At 46.5% G+C, this 15224-nt stretch overlaps 1 protein-coding gene across 1 annotated transcript in view; it reads left to right on the forward strand.

The window, feature by feature from the left end:
- SPON1 (spondin 1) overlaps positions 1 to 15224 on the forward strand; it is a 309576-nt gene that overhangs the window by 281528 nt on the left and 12824 nt on the right. The window contains exons 7-8 of the mRNA XM_010388387.2: positions 3695 to 3759; positions 14475 to 14676. Coding sequence (XP_010386689.1) covers positions 3695 to 3759; positions 14475 to 14676 — 267 coding nt within the window. The remainder of the gene's footprint in view (positions 1 to 3694; positions 3760 to 14474; positions 14677 to 15224) is intronic.

Consider the following 15224-nt stretch of genomic DNA (forward strand, 5'->3'; position numbering starts at 1 on the left):
GTAGTCCTAGCTACTCAGGAGGCTGAGGTGGGAGGATTGCTTGAGCCCGGGAGGCTGAGCCTGCAGTGAGCTGATATCGTGCCACTGCACTACAACCTGGGTGACAAAATGAGACCCTGTCTCAAAAACAAAACAAAAACACAGAGCTAGTAAATGGTACCATCAGCATATGACCTCAGGTATGATTCGAGAGTTTATGCTTCTCAACTACGCTACTTTCCTGCCTGCTGGATTCATAAACGTTAAAAAAATGAATAGTATCTTGTGTGCCCTAAATTGAGAACATGGGCACATACACATCCTTGCTGGGAGTAGAAATTAGTATAGACATTTGGACGGCAATTTGGTAGGGCCAACTACAATTTTAAATTTGCTTCATGTTTTGATCACTCCTTTGACTCAATGACACAGGAATCCTTGGATGTATGAGCAAATAAATATGTACATGAGTCTTCATCACAGCATCATTTATGAAAACAACTAAATATGTGCTAATGGTGCCAGTGGAATAAGTTAGAGAATATCCCCTGCTACATAACTGTCTGCATACATCAAAGAGAATGGTGTGGCTTTGCTTTTTGAACAATCTACTAAGCAGCCGTGGGCATGGAGATATGGCCATGAATGAGGAAGATTCTCTCTGATCCTGTAGAAGTTAAGTTCTACCAAATAACTTGCTGCTTCAACAAAAATATGTAGCTTTTTAAATAAGTGTGGTAGAATGCTCCTGCTTTCTATTTCATTTAACTCAAATGATCACCAAAAAAGAGAACAATAAGCTGTTGACCATGCAGATGTTGTGTAACCACTAGATGAAAAGATTTACAGCAGGAAGCTGTCATGCCCCACACACAGGAACCCAGCATCCTTGGAGCCTCCATAGATCTAAATGGAGTTTCATCACCATAAATAAATGGTAATGTAGGGTCCAAACAATACTTGTGGAGTTGTACATTTGATCTTGGCCAAAAGGCCAAGAAGCAATATTGTATGTGTGTGTGTGTGTGTGTGTGTGTGTGTATGTATGTGTGTGTGTACAGTTATATACTACAAAAGCAAAATCACTATATTAGCTGGGACCTGTAAACCAGAATTTAACTGTAAAGCAAGGTGAATCTGCAGGGCCAGCTAACTTGGCAGCCACCTTCACTCCACCCACATTGATTTTATTTTCTAGTGAAATATTTCTTCAAGAGCAAAGGCATTGTCATCAGACAGTATCTCGGATTTCCTTTCTATAAGTCTTGACCTGGTTTGCCATAATTTGAAGATATCCAACACTTTAAAAATCAAAAAAGAGAGATAAGATACATAGCATATATAGTATGTAGTATGTACTGATGGAGAGTTTCCTGTGATATGATATTAAGGAAATATTTTAAAGTCATGGTACAGAACAAGATATTCAGTATGACACAAATTTGGCGGGAAAGCTAAATATAATGCATGCACAAACACACACATCCTTACGTGTGCATCGTAGAAGATTTGGAAAGATACACACCATGCTGTAATATTCTGGAAAGGGAGAAGGAGATAGAAGGCAGAGTCGCTGTTGAAGTAGACTGTGTTCAACATTTACATTGTGAGTTTCTGTGATGCTAAAGTTTTCCACAGTGTATGTATTATTCTGGAATTAAAAATCAAAGAAAAAAAGTAGAGCAGAACTAGATGATGAGGACCACGTAAGCAAAACTCAGGCAGTAAGAAATTGTCATGGAAATTATGAGGAGTCTTTGAAGGGTTTTGGCAGGAGACAGATATGGTCAGATTTGCAGCAAGTGGAGGATGAACTGGGGGAAGCAAGAAGATACTGGAGACGGTGTGACCAGAGGGGAGATTGTGGAAGGAGGTGAACACTGGAGGCCTCAGCCTGACTGATGTCGGGGGTGAAGGGAGCTGGTGGTGTTCGGCATCCAGCTCAGGCACGCCTGAGCTGTGCCTTCAACCCAGGCCGGGCTGCTGGAGGAGGAGCAGGACTCTGAGGTCAGAGGAAGGGCTCAGCCATGAGGCATATGAGATGACTGGAGGAAAACCAGGTCTGGGGAGACACAGAGCTGGCACTCAGGAGATAGATAAGTTGTGTTCTCTATGTGACTTCAGGATAAACAACTTCTCGGTCATTCAACAGGTATTTCTTAGGAGGGAAGAAGGGATACACTGTAAACAAATAAATATATTTTGCATGAGAAATGTAACTGCTCCTTTGGGAAATGCTTTGCCTGCAGATGTATGAATGTTGGGGTGTCTGTGCATCTGAAGATTTTTTTCATCTGATGCAAAGAGGGCACCCAAGGGAGCCTGAGCCTAGGTGGAGGCTGCAAGCTTCCTGGGTGGCTCACTGCTGCTGGCCTGTCTTTGTGGGCCCTTCTCCTCACCCAGAACTGTCTGTAGGAGCCCAGACCACACTGGGTCTGGCTAAGCCACCTTCCTCTGCACCACCACCACCCAACAGCCCCTTTCCTGCATGGTAAATGGGAAGCGCTGGACCACAAAGCATTTTATAACCTCTGGGCCTGAGCCTCAGAGACAGCACTGTCCTCCTTCCTTCCAGTCTCCATGGGGCTGTGGGATTTTCTGGGCAAGGTACCCAACCAGGGAGAAGGTCACAATGCATCCTAACTATATTCTAGGCACCTGCTGCCAGGCACGACTCTAAGGACTGTAGCCTTGTCGCCATGAGCCAGCCAAGCAAGTCTTCCCCTGGAACTCAGGGATCTGTTCAGTTGGCAACAAAGCCCTTCCTTCCCCAGCTGGTGACATTCTGGAGTTTTCCACACACAATGGACTATTGTGTCTGAGCACTGCTGGGCCCGGGCCAGGGAAAGGGGTAATACAGGGCCAGCTGACTCTACTCTGGGGAAAGCTCCCCACCAAAGCTGAACTTCGGCCTGTGGAGGCCTCCAGCCTTGCAAAGATCATGGCTCCCCTCACCCGCAGTGGGCAATTGAAAATAAAAACCCAACCAAACCTCAAAGTTAAGCAAGATCAACAAAGTTCTGATTTTTGCCCTATGATGACCATTCAGTGCTTTCCTTCAAAATGTTAATTATCAAATTATTCCTCAAAAAATTACTTCAAGTCCCCCAGTTATCCCTAAAATAACTTTATCGTGCTTTATTCATCATCCAAAGCAAAACAGAGCCAGAGAACCTGAGGAGCACCACGGGTGTGGGGCCTCAGCTTTGTGCTGGCCTCCTCGTCCAAGGGAGTCTGATCCAGCCATGGGTCTCACCAGCAGGACAGGCCTTGGGGGGACAGTCCTCGGGGCCAGGTGTTAGCCACATTGCAGCTTCTGCTGACCCAGCTGGCCTGGAGCAGGCCCCACTCAGTGTCTGGACACAGAGCATGGCTCTGCCCTCTGGAATGGACACGACATGGGAGTCTGGCCAACCAAGGCAGAATCCAGGCCAGATCTCTGCTCTAGTGGGGAAGGGATGGGCTGAGCTGGAAACCAAAGGTGTGACTCAGTGGCCCTTCAGTGTCCAGGACATACCTAGACACTCAGTCCCCTCTCCTGGTATCACTGAGGACCCAGGGTTCCCCCATCCCAGAGAAAGGTGGCTCTAAACCCAGGCAGGAAGAGTTCCAACAGCAAGTGAGGGAGTGGGGTGAACGATGTCACCAGCTCAAAGCCCTATTGTTCCCATGAGCCCTGCTCTGTTCACTAAATATTTGTGGTCCTTTTTTGCAGAGTGATGAGGTCCTCACCGTCATCAAAGCCAAAGCCCAGTGGCCAGCCTGGCAGCCTCTCAACGTGTAAGTAACACAAGTCCCTCGCCTGGCCTGTCTTATCCTAGCCCCTTCTCAAGGCCACCTACCTAGTGGCCACCACATACCAGCTATGCTGTTAAAGTTAGCAGTACTTCTCCATTAACAAGCAGGCAAGATGGTTTCTAGGTGCAGAGCATCACACCTGCCCTATCTTCTCAAGGATGCAGGCTCAGGCTCTGTTTTTCCCCAATGGCCTTGATACCACAGTGGACTCAACTCAGATGTGAAGATTAACTGTTCTGTGTTCACCAATGTTCTCAGCCACAACAGACCGAACATGCCCTCACCCTCAGAGCATACAGATGATACTCACGCTTAGCCAGTCTGACGTGTGGAAAGTCAGATTTACCCTGGGTTCCATTCTCAGTCCCATTTCTTTTCTGTCTCCTCTATCCCATAGAGATTTTATCTGCCCTTGAGTCAGGTGACTAGGCGTATGCTGACAGTCTCCAAAACTACCTCCTGCCGAATGGATGGATAGATAGATACAGTGGTGTATCCATCAGGTTTTTGGACACCTCTCCATGAATGATCCACCTGGACCTTAAACTCATCGTGTCCCAAATGGGTCCCATCACCTTCAACAAACCTGCTGTTCTCCATGTGGAGAAATATTGAAAGTACAGTGAGTCTCAAAGCCCTGTGGATTCTGCCTTCTGAGCAGCTCACAAATCAGTCCTTACTTGGCTGTTCTCCTCCCCTTCCTTCAAGCCATCACCCTTTCTCACCTGGACCACGTCACCTCTTTGCTTTGCTGTAGTCTCCCTCAGTCCAATTCCTCATCCACAGTTACTAGAGCGATCTTTTAAGAATTCAAATCTTGGCCAGGCACAGTGGCTCACGCTGTAATCCCAGCATTTTAGGAAGCCAAGGCAGGCGGATCACGAGGTCAGTAGATTGAGACCATCCTGGCCAACATGGTGAAACCCAGTCTCTACTAAAAATATAAAAATTAGCTGGGCATGGTGGTGCATGTCTGTAATCCCAGCTACTCGGGAGGCTGAGGCAGGAGAGTCGCTTGAACCAGGGAATCGGAGGTTGCAGTGAGCCGAGATTGCACCACTGCACTCCAGCCTGGTGACAGCGTGAGAATCCGTCTCAAAAAAAAAAAAAAAAAAAAATCCAAATCCTCCGGCCAGCCTGGGTAACATGGCGAAACCCTGCTTCTACTAAAAATACAAAAAACTAGCTGGGCGTGGTGGCGCATGCCTGTAGTCCCACCTACTCAGGAGGCTGAAGTAGGAGCACCACCTGGACCCAGGGAGTCAAGCAGCAGGGAGGCGTGATCGCGCCACTGTACTCCAGCCTAGGTGATGGGAGTAAGACTCTGTCTCAACAACAACAAAAAATAATCCAAATCTGTTGTGTCCTCTCCTTCTTCATCCCTCTGTGACCTCGCTTAGTGTCAAGATCAAGTCCACACTCCTTAGTTTAGTGTGCACAGGTGGGTGAAACACACGTCAGGGTTCATCTCCTGGCCTCCCCACACTGCACCTCATGCAGGCCACCCTGAATCCTGGGCAGTTCCTTGAACAAGCCTTGATTCTGCTTATCCTTTAAAGATGCAAGGCCTGGAGCAGAAGAAGCTCCTGACTGACCCCAAGAAGATGGTTTATGAAGAAGCTTTGGCCAGCCCCTCTAGGGAGTAATCTACATCCATTAACACCGATACTGAAGACAGCAACAACATGAGCAATGTGTGAGACACTGCTCAGTGGGAGAAAAGGCGAAATCCACAGGATAGGAAGGGAGGAAAGTGCTGGACATTCAAAAGGAAGATGCCCCAGGATAGGGCAGCTGGAGTGAGGGAGGAGGAGTGCTCATAGCTGACTGGCTGGGAACACAGAAACTATGGCGAGGCACCTGATAGCTGCTCATTTAACCATTCGGCAAACTAATGGCCCATCCCCTACTGTGCGCCAGCCCTACACACGCAGTCCTAGCTCTCTGGAACACTCAGCCAGAGGGGAGACAGACAACAGACAAAGTTGTGCCACTCCAGGTCTTCCCTTTGCACAAGTCCAGGCAGCACCATACAATCTGAATATATAAAATATAATGTCATCATGGCAGCCTTGTAAACTCCAAGGGGATAAATGTTAGGGTGAGGAGTGGCTCTTGAGCCCCAGAGCAGGGGCAGAACCCCCTCCTGCTGTGTGCAGGAGGGACATGGGGCTGTGCCTGAAAGGTGTTCCTTGCGCTGGTCAGGACTAGCCCAGGTTTGGGTGGAGCTGAGGCTCTGAGTGGAGGCCTGAGGAGGGAAAAAGAGACCAACACTCAGACAGCTGGCCCAGGGCAGCCCAGCTGGCTGCATGGAGGCCTTTTCTAGCCTGCTGTGAGCTCTAAGCCTTGCTCTGGATCCTCCCTAAGGAAGCTCACACCAGGGCAGGAAAAAACCCACCCAGCCCAGGAAATGCCTTGCCCTCCAAGAGAAGCAACACGAGGGAGGGCCTGCCCAAGGCGCTCTCCTGGCAGATGCACCTGTGCCCATCTCATACATGTCCTGCCAAAAAACAACGATGTGAATTCACAAAAGCCCTCAATGCCCTTTGCATGATTAACATCAGTTACCAGTCGGGTCACCCTGAATATCCTTACTCTACTGTCTCTTCATTCTCCCAGTTCCTCGGCTCCCAGAACCTATGTGTAAAGAACCCCTCACTTCTGGTCCTCTAAGTGGGCAGGGGATCAAAGGAAGGTAGGGGTAGGGAGAGTTTGTAGGTACCAATTTTTGCACCATTAAGGAATCTTTCTACCAGTTTTCTCTTGAGGAGCCTGGGCTTAGAAGATGTAAACTACAAATCAAAGCACATTCAGGAAAGAGATAGGAAGGGAGGGAGAGAGGAAAGAGAGAGCAGTCCTTTTACTTTCAGCATCTTCTTGGGTCCAAGTAGGCACTGACATTTATTATCCCTTTTAATCCTAATAACCATGAGGTAGGTATTGCAATGTCCATTTTACCAATGACCAAACTACTGAGACTCAGAGGTCATATGACACCAGGGTGGATACAGAATGCCGACAGTACCCGGCTGATTCTAATGCCTGTGCTTTTCGCTAGAACAAGATCCTCCCAATTAAGTAACAATTCATTCATATTCCCATGTTTAAATTAATGAAGACATAGATACCTGCCAATAAGCCTTCTGATTGGCATGAAATTAACAATGTGACCACACCACGTGGTCTCACACCTACCCCAAAACAAACAAAATCTGGCTTTCACTTACCCTGTATCCTATCAAGGAAGATTGAAACATCCTTGATAGGAGGGTCCCCCAAAAAAGTCCTGTGAAAGGTGCTTAGGGCAACTGTGGTGAGCACAGCACAGTTCCTTATGGAGATTACAATTCAGTGGGGAAGAGATATTTACTAAATGATCACACAAATAAATGTGACACGTCTATGAAGGAAAGACATAAAGTGCCATGACAGTGCCTGGGGGTTAGAGATAGCTTCCCCCTAAAAAGGCAGTGAAGCTAAGATCTAAGGAAGCAGTAGGAGTTAACTAAGCAAAGAAGAAAAGGGGAGAACATTCTAGAAAATCTGGAGAGACCATCATGTGCAAAGGCCCTGTATGAGGAGGGAGTAGAGTATGTCTAAGGCACTAAAAGGCTTTGGTCTAACTAGATCCAGAAATCAAAGATGAGTTTGGTGTGAGGCCAAGCCATGTGACATTTGAAATTTTTCATTTGAATTTTTGCATTAAAAGTAATGAGTAAGACCAGGGGCAGTGGCTCACACCTGTAATCTTAACACTTTGGGAGGTGGAGGCAGGAGGCTAACTCGAGCCCAGGAGTTTGAGAACAGCCTGGGCAACAAAGCAAGACCCCCATCTCTATAAAAAGTTTAAAAATTTTGCCAGGCATAGTGGCATGTGCCTGTGGTCTCAGCTACCTGGGAGGCTGAGGCAGGAGGATCACTTTAGCCGAGGAGGTTGAGGCTGCAATGAGCCATGCAGAGCGAGAGACCCTGTCTCAAATAATAATAATGGTAAATCATTGAAGGGTTTTAAGCACAAGGATGACATGATCATATTTGCACTAAAAAATAAAAAGCAATTGCAACACTTTGGCCCCTGTGTGAAAGGGTAGATGTGGCGAGCCCAGTGAGGGGGGCTACTACAGAAAACCCGAGAGAATTAACTGTGACTTCACTAGGATGGTGGTAGTAGCGGAAAAGGAGAGAGGTACAGAGATGCGCGAGACGCGTAGGAGGTAAAATCAACAGGCTGTGGCGATAGGTGAAATAAGGAGGCGGACAAAGAGCAGTCAAGATGTTTCCCATGTGTCTGGCTGGCATAACAAAGGAGTTGGTGAAGCCACTCATAAGGCTGAAAACGTTAGATGAAGTTCGGTGAGAAAGATCATGGGATCAGTTCTAAATGTATGTTGTTAAGATGTATTCAAGATTTCCAATTAGAGGTGTTAAGTATATGGTTGCCTAGATAGCTCTGGAACTCACGGCAAGAATTCTGCGCTGAGATCTAAAATTGGGAGTCCTCAAGAAATGGGAGACAATCAATGCCAAGGGCATAAGGATAGGAATCAAGGGCTTAGGACTGAGTTCCAAAGATCTCTACTATTGAATGTTGAGGAATCTTGCCTGCAAAGGAGCAGCAAAGAAATCGATAAGGAAGCTTGGTATGGAGAAATCCAGGGGAAGAAAGTGTTTGAGGCAGGTGGTCGACTGTGCCCAATGCAGCCGAGAAAACAAGAAAGATCAGGGCTGCAGGAAGCCCTTTGGGTTTATCGACAGGAAGGTCATCAGTGACTTTTGGAGAATGCTTTCTGCTGAGTGATGAGGGGGAAAAACAGCCCAGAGCAGGTAAACTGTGAACAGAGCATGAGGTTACGGAGTCAGCAAGTACAGACCGCTCTTCTGTGAAGTTTGCTATGAAAGAAGAGAACCTGGCTCCAAGGGGATGAAAGAGCCAAAGAGCATTTTATTTTTCTTTTTTAAGATGGGAGAGACTTTCTGAAAAACTGAAATGAATATTTTGGGACAGCTTCCCACATTTCACCTACCCCTCAGACTTCCTGAGGCCCCAGTGGAACAAAATTAATTGATGGCAAACACTCAGACTTCCCAAACACCTAAAACCTCTGCACTCAATGCTACCAGCTTGTTAAGGGAAAGGAATTTTCCTTTGATTTTCCCATACTCCAGTCTCCCCTTTCCTCTTCCAAATCTCATTAGGAAGTCAAATTAGGAAGCCTACATGCAGCCAAGTTTTGTTTTGCAGAAACAGCCCTGCCCCTCTTTGCTGAGCCTGCCTGATTGGGGTTAATGGGATTCCAGCCTCCCTCCGCCCAGTGGAAAGCCAGGGTGACCTACTTTGCAAGGTCCTGCCGGTTGAAACTGACTTGTTTTTCAATGATCTGCATCTTTATCCCCAGGACCACTTCTCAAAGGACTGCCATGAATGAGCAAATTAGCTGCTGACTTGTTTAGCTCAATAAATCAAGCTGTGGCTCCGACAGCCCAGGGTGCAGGTAGAGACAGGAAAGGCAAACTCTGAACAAAACCCACATCCTTCCCTAGTTCCTCTGGCGCCTAAGTAGCAAATGCCCAGATTTCCTACAAATCAATTCTGAATGTCCATCATCTGGTTCCTGCAACTGCATCTGAATGCTAAGAATCACTGGAACTTTTACAAATAATTTTTATTTCCTTTCTTATAATGAATCCTGCAAACCACTGTCATCACCTTAAATTATTTCCAGGCACTCTGCCAGATTAACATTGATTAGACAAAGGTCATGTTTGTGAGGCCGGTGGAGTAGAGACATGGTCACCTTCTCCAGAAATCCAAAGCCACCTTCCCCGGGAGGCCAGAGACATCTTTCTCTTAAATCAGGGCTGGAAGAGTCAGGGCTCTCCCTGCCTCCTGCAACACCTGCACAGGTCCATCGATGTCCTCGGGGTGCTACAGGAAGATGGGCCTGGACAGAGGAGCAGGTGGTAGATCTAAGCGTCCAGATGGACCTGGAGTCCTAGATGCCTCCTGGTTATAAACACAGCGTTTTCCAACGCTACAGGAACCTCTCTCAAACCTTTCTCCACACACACCCCTGCAGGACTTCAGCCTAGCGAATGACTTTGACGCCCTCTCGTGGCCATATTGAGTTTTTGCAACTCTGAAAATTCAGATTTTTGAAAACACAGGTTGAGAGACAGAACACAGCATGAGTGGTTTAGGAAACCCTCCTGAGTCTCACTGGTGTGGATCTGTAATTTAGGAGGGGATTGTAAGTCTCTGGAAGCAGTTTCAAAATCCTTTCTTACCTCTTTTCTTTTATGGTGTTTTGGAGCATTTTGTTCGGAAAAGTTGAATGAGAAGGAAATCAACCTCTACCAAGCCCTGTTATGTGTCCCTCACAATGATAAGCAATTTTCTCACAATAAAACCTTGGGGTAGGATGATGACGCTCCCATTTGGCAGTGTAGTAACTGCAAAGAAAGGTGAGGTGGAGGCCCCCATCACGTAGCTATGAAATAAACAGCTGATTCGAATCCAGCTCTGACTGTCCCCAGTGCCCTGGGTTCTTCCCTCCACACCATACTGCCTCTCCAAATGTAGAAAGAGGAAACATTTCTCTGGGTCTTCATATCTAATGTGAATTGTCTGTTCATAACTTTTCTTTATCTAGTGGGATCTTTTTCTACATATTTGGATTAGCTCTGTACATAGTATAGATATTAACACTTTGTCAGTCACACTCAGTGGAGACATTTTTTGCCAGCATGTCATTTTTCTCTCCAATTCAGTACTGCCGTTTTCATTTTACAGATGTTTTTCATTGATAGATAATTCCTTTATTATTGCTTATATTGTTTCAAAGTTGAAAAAATTAATATTTCTCTAATAGATCTGAAAGCTTTATTTTTTTCTATGATCTGGTTATTTTCTCTCTGACTCTGAGACTGGTTTTTTTTGTTTTTTTCTTGTGTGATATATTAAATGTGAATCCAGTATTTTTTTTTTTGCTACAGTTAACTTAGCCCAACCCCACTTGTTGCACAATCTTTTCTTTACCCCTAATTTGAAAAGCCTGTTCTGTGTAGTCCTTATATATAGTTTCTGGGATCCCCTATCTGTGTTGCTGATTTATATTTCTATCTTATCTGAATATCATGCTATTTTGTCTATCATGCTTTATCATATACTCTGGGATATGGTATAGCTAGATCAACTCTCTTTGCTAGAACGTGGATACAAGTCTAAGTCCCAGATAGGAAGATGAAACCAAATTAACAAAATGTCATATACTGGAAGACATGGCATATACAAAAGCATAAATATGAATTTTTATGACAGTTTGAACAAATTAAAGCACTTCAGTCCTATCTAGCATTTTCTAAGGAAAATTCATATAGATTCTTATTCATTTCATGTTTATTTTAGAATAAATACTTTGAAGTGATGCTTAATTAAATTTGAAGGTCAAAGGAAATACAAGAGCTCCATGTTCGTTTCTTAGATTAATTTATTTACTTCAACAAACATTTGAAGAGAATCCATGGCATGCCAAGTTCTAAGCCGGACATTAGGATATAGCTATGAACAGGACAGAAATGGTTTTCATTCTTTTGGAACCTGATGGGGAAGGCAGATGTTAACAAGAAATTCCAAAGCAAGAGTAAGTTCAGCATGCTATGGGGAGGTAGAATAGGAGTTCTAAGCAATTTGGGGAGAGGTCAGGAAATACCTCCTCCAGGAAGGTTACATAAACGGGGTCAGGGAGGGATTCTCCAGCTGCAGGGCATATCTGAAGATGCTAGAAAATTGTTCTCAGGCCCTTATAGATTCAAATTTACTCTGTCACTGTGTGATCAGCCATGTGACCTCACGGTCAGGAATTGGCTGCCCCATGTTTCCCACATCTTGAAACATTTACCAGGGTCTAGAGGGTACCTCGCTTCAGCTACAGACTTGGATACAACAAATTGGGCCAAAATGCCTTTGCTGAGAATGATTTCCACAAGGCCTTGGTCTCAGATGGTTACACCCATTGGCTGAGCAGGTTTCAGGGCAGTATGTTAGGGTGGCAGTTGGTTTAGTTTCTACAGCTCTGGATTAGAACTGCTTTTGTCCCCTTAGATTGCCATTGTGAACAGAGTCACCCATGGGATACAGGATATGAATGATTAATCTGGCCTCAAATCACATACTTAGGAAGACAGGAAGGCAATAGATGGAGCGGTCAGTCTCTATAACAATGGAAGAGGAAACCTGCCTCCCAGGGGACTGCTGGACACCCCTAGAGGGCAGCCGCACCCAGGTGCCAGTGCTGTCTGCTCAGCAGTTACTAGAAGGCAGACAAGAACCCTGTCCTGTGAGTCCCTAGATGAGATAATGCCACACCTCCATAGACTGCAATCCTTGTGTGAACCAGGTCTGTAAAGAAGCTATTAAAATCACTGACTTACATGCCAGAAAATGCACACGTGGGAAAAGGAAATTAAACCCCCTGATTTGTGCCTAAGTAGCTGATGATGTCATTGCAATACTTAGCAGTTTATAAAGGCTTCCTAATAAAGCATCTCATTTGATCCTGACAGCAACACTGCAGGTATATATTGCTAGATGAAGATATTGAGATTTGAAGAGGGTGAGCCACTTGCCCAAGATCTAAAGCTAGGAAGTGGAGGAGCTCAAGTCATCATATGCATATTTGTTCAGTCAGCCCACTGGACACCTAGGTCCTAGGGTGCAGCTATAAAACATAGAGTTCCTTGAAGGAACTCCCGGTCTAAGTTGGGGAGAGGAAACAGTGAGGAAGTGATTGCATTCCTGGGGTCTGGCTATAGAGACCTGCACAGAATGTGGGAAATTCAGCGCTATGTACTTGCCTCAGCTGAAGGCAAGACCTGTGCAGAGTGTAGGAATCTGGTGCTGTATAATTGCCTCAGCCGAAGGCAGGCAGAAAGGCCGCTCGAAGAGGTGACATGATCTGAGGCTTGAAAGATGAGTGGACCCAGCATTCTCAAGCTTGAGGTATATTAAAATCTGAAGGGATTATTAAATTGCTGGGTCCTACCCCAAGTCTCTAATTCAGCAAATCTAGGGTGGGGCTCAAGAATCTGTATTTCTTTCAAGTTCCTAGAGGTTGCTGATGCTGCTGGTCCAAGGACCACACTTTTCCAATCATTGAAGAGCTTGCCCAATAGATGCAAGTACAAGTGGAACCTGCAGCTGACTTGCAGCTAGGCTTGCCTGTCTGGGCCCAGGGAGCTTCTTAGGTAGCATGTAGGGCGGGATAAGGGAGGGGGTGCATGGGAGGCAGCAAGAGGACCTTGTCAGTCGACGGATGCCAAAGCCAGGGCTCAGGCCAGGTTCTTCTCCTCTCCTGTGCCAGAACCTAGACTGGCATCAGGCTAAAATGGAAAGTCCACTCAGGAAGTCTTTTCTTCCCACCTGTCCCCTTTCTGATCTCCATACGACCCTATGGTGCTTCTCTCAATAACACTAATGGTGATAAGAGTTCTAGGGCCAGGTACTGGGCTTAGTACTGTCTGCAACCTAGCTCATTTGAAATTCACAGGAACCCTTTGGAGTAGACATATGTGATCATCATTTTAAAGATTTGGACACTGAGACACAGAAAGGTTTGGTAATCTGCCCAAGGACACACAGCTGTAAGAGGTGATACCAGAGCCCAAGGGGCCCAGTTCCCCAGCCCCATTCGGGTCTGCAGTCATTGCTTTCTGGAGCCAGGTGAGGGCAGCCAGAAGCAGCTGGTCCCAACAGAGGCACCAGGACTTCTAGACAGCTGAGGCAGAGCAGCTGCCAGCTGGACTGAACAGAACAGTTTGTATCTGGCCAAGGATTCCCCATGATTAGCAGCCTGGGGGTGCAGAGTCAGGCCAAGCTGCCTTCAAGTCTCAGCTGCCTCTTAGTTGTGTCTCTTAGTTCATTAACCACTTATTCACTTTCATGGCCTCTCTACGAGACAGGATAATAATTCTAACCCCACAGGATTGCCATGAGGGGAAAATGAAATAATATGGGACTGCCACCCACTGTGTGCCCTGTGAATGTGACTCTTTCCTTCCCAGCCACTCTGAGTGGTTGCTGCCGTGTATCTCACGTGGTCCCAGCCATTCCTGAGAATCTGAGTGACACAAAGAGATAGAGGTTGAAGAGCAGCCTCCGATAGCTTAGACTCAGGATGTTATTCCCAGCAACCGGGGGTGTCGTCCAAAGGTCTCTGACTCTACAGCTGGTCCCTGCTCCCCAGCTGTGAGCCGATGGGTACAGTCTGGAGCTGGACAGCACCTGCCTTCTGAGGACAACGGAAACAGGAAGTTGGGGGAGATGACCCCTCTGATGGGAGGTTGAATTGCAAGGATCACTTGAGCCCAGAAGTTTGAGGCAGCAGTGAGCCATGATCATACCACTGCACTCCAGCCTAGGTGACAGAGCAAGACTCTGTCTCTAAAAGAAAAAAAAGAAAAGAAAAGAAATACTCGATAGGGTGGTAGTATATGGTTCTCTCCACGTTTCTTCAATGGATGGGCTCATGACAGGGAAGGGTATAAACCCGTCGTGGCCAAAGGCAGAGTTCAGTGGGAGACCACGAATCTGAATACTCTCTGGGTCTCTCATTCTTCATCCATAATCCAGGCAGATTTCCCTCAGAGTGAGGACCAACCCCCAGAACTCTAATATAATGGTCTCTGTATTTCATTTCCAGGAGAGCAGCACCTTCAGCTGAATTTTCTGTGGACAGAACTCGCCATTTAATGTCCTTCCTGACTATGATGGGCCCCAGTCCCGACTGGAACGTAGGCTTATCTGCAGAAGATCTGTGCACCAAGGAATGTGGCTGGGTCCAGAAGGTGGTGCAAGACCTGATTCCCTGGGATGCTGGCACTGACAGCGGGGTGACCTATGAGGTGTGTGTGTGCCTGGAGTGGTGAGTGGCAAACTTCCCTAGCACCTTCTCCTTGCCCAGCCCCATCCTGAGGGACACAGAGGAGATCTGACCCAGGCTCTGTCCTAGGTGAACTTTCAGTCTGGCTGGGGAGGACGGCATGGTCTCATCATCACATGTGGTGTGATATGGGCTCTGCGCAGTGTCTGTGCAGTGGCCAGGAGAGCATGGAGAGGGAAGTGCTAAAGAGCAGTTCCCAAGTGAGCAGGGGACAGCATTCCAAAACCACGATGGCAAGAGCGAAGGTTTCTGGACAGCTGGGCTAAAGAGTTTGCATTCTGTCCTGAATGTCGTATTTCTCTGATATGATCAATTGCATTGAAATCTGGAGCCATCAGAAAACCAATGGGAGAACAATCTAGAAGAACAGACATCTGCAAACTATGCTTTGGAAGACAAATCTGCCCTACCATGTGATTTGTCAATAAAGGTTTCAAAGCCAGCTATACTCCTCCAAGTACATATTATCTGCGGCTGTTTTCCCACTACCATGGCTGAGTTGAGTATTAG

This window comes from Rhinopithecus roxellana, chromosome 15 (assembly GCF_007565055.1).
Source record: "Rhinopithecus roxellana isolate Shanxi Qingling chromosome 15, ASM756505v1, whole genome shotgun sequence".
NCBI classification, from domain to species: domain Eukaryota; kingdom Metazoa; phylum Chordata; class Mammalia; order Primates; family Cercopithecidae; genus Rhinopithecus; species Rhinopithecus roxellana.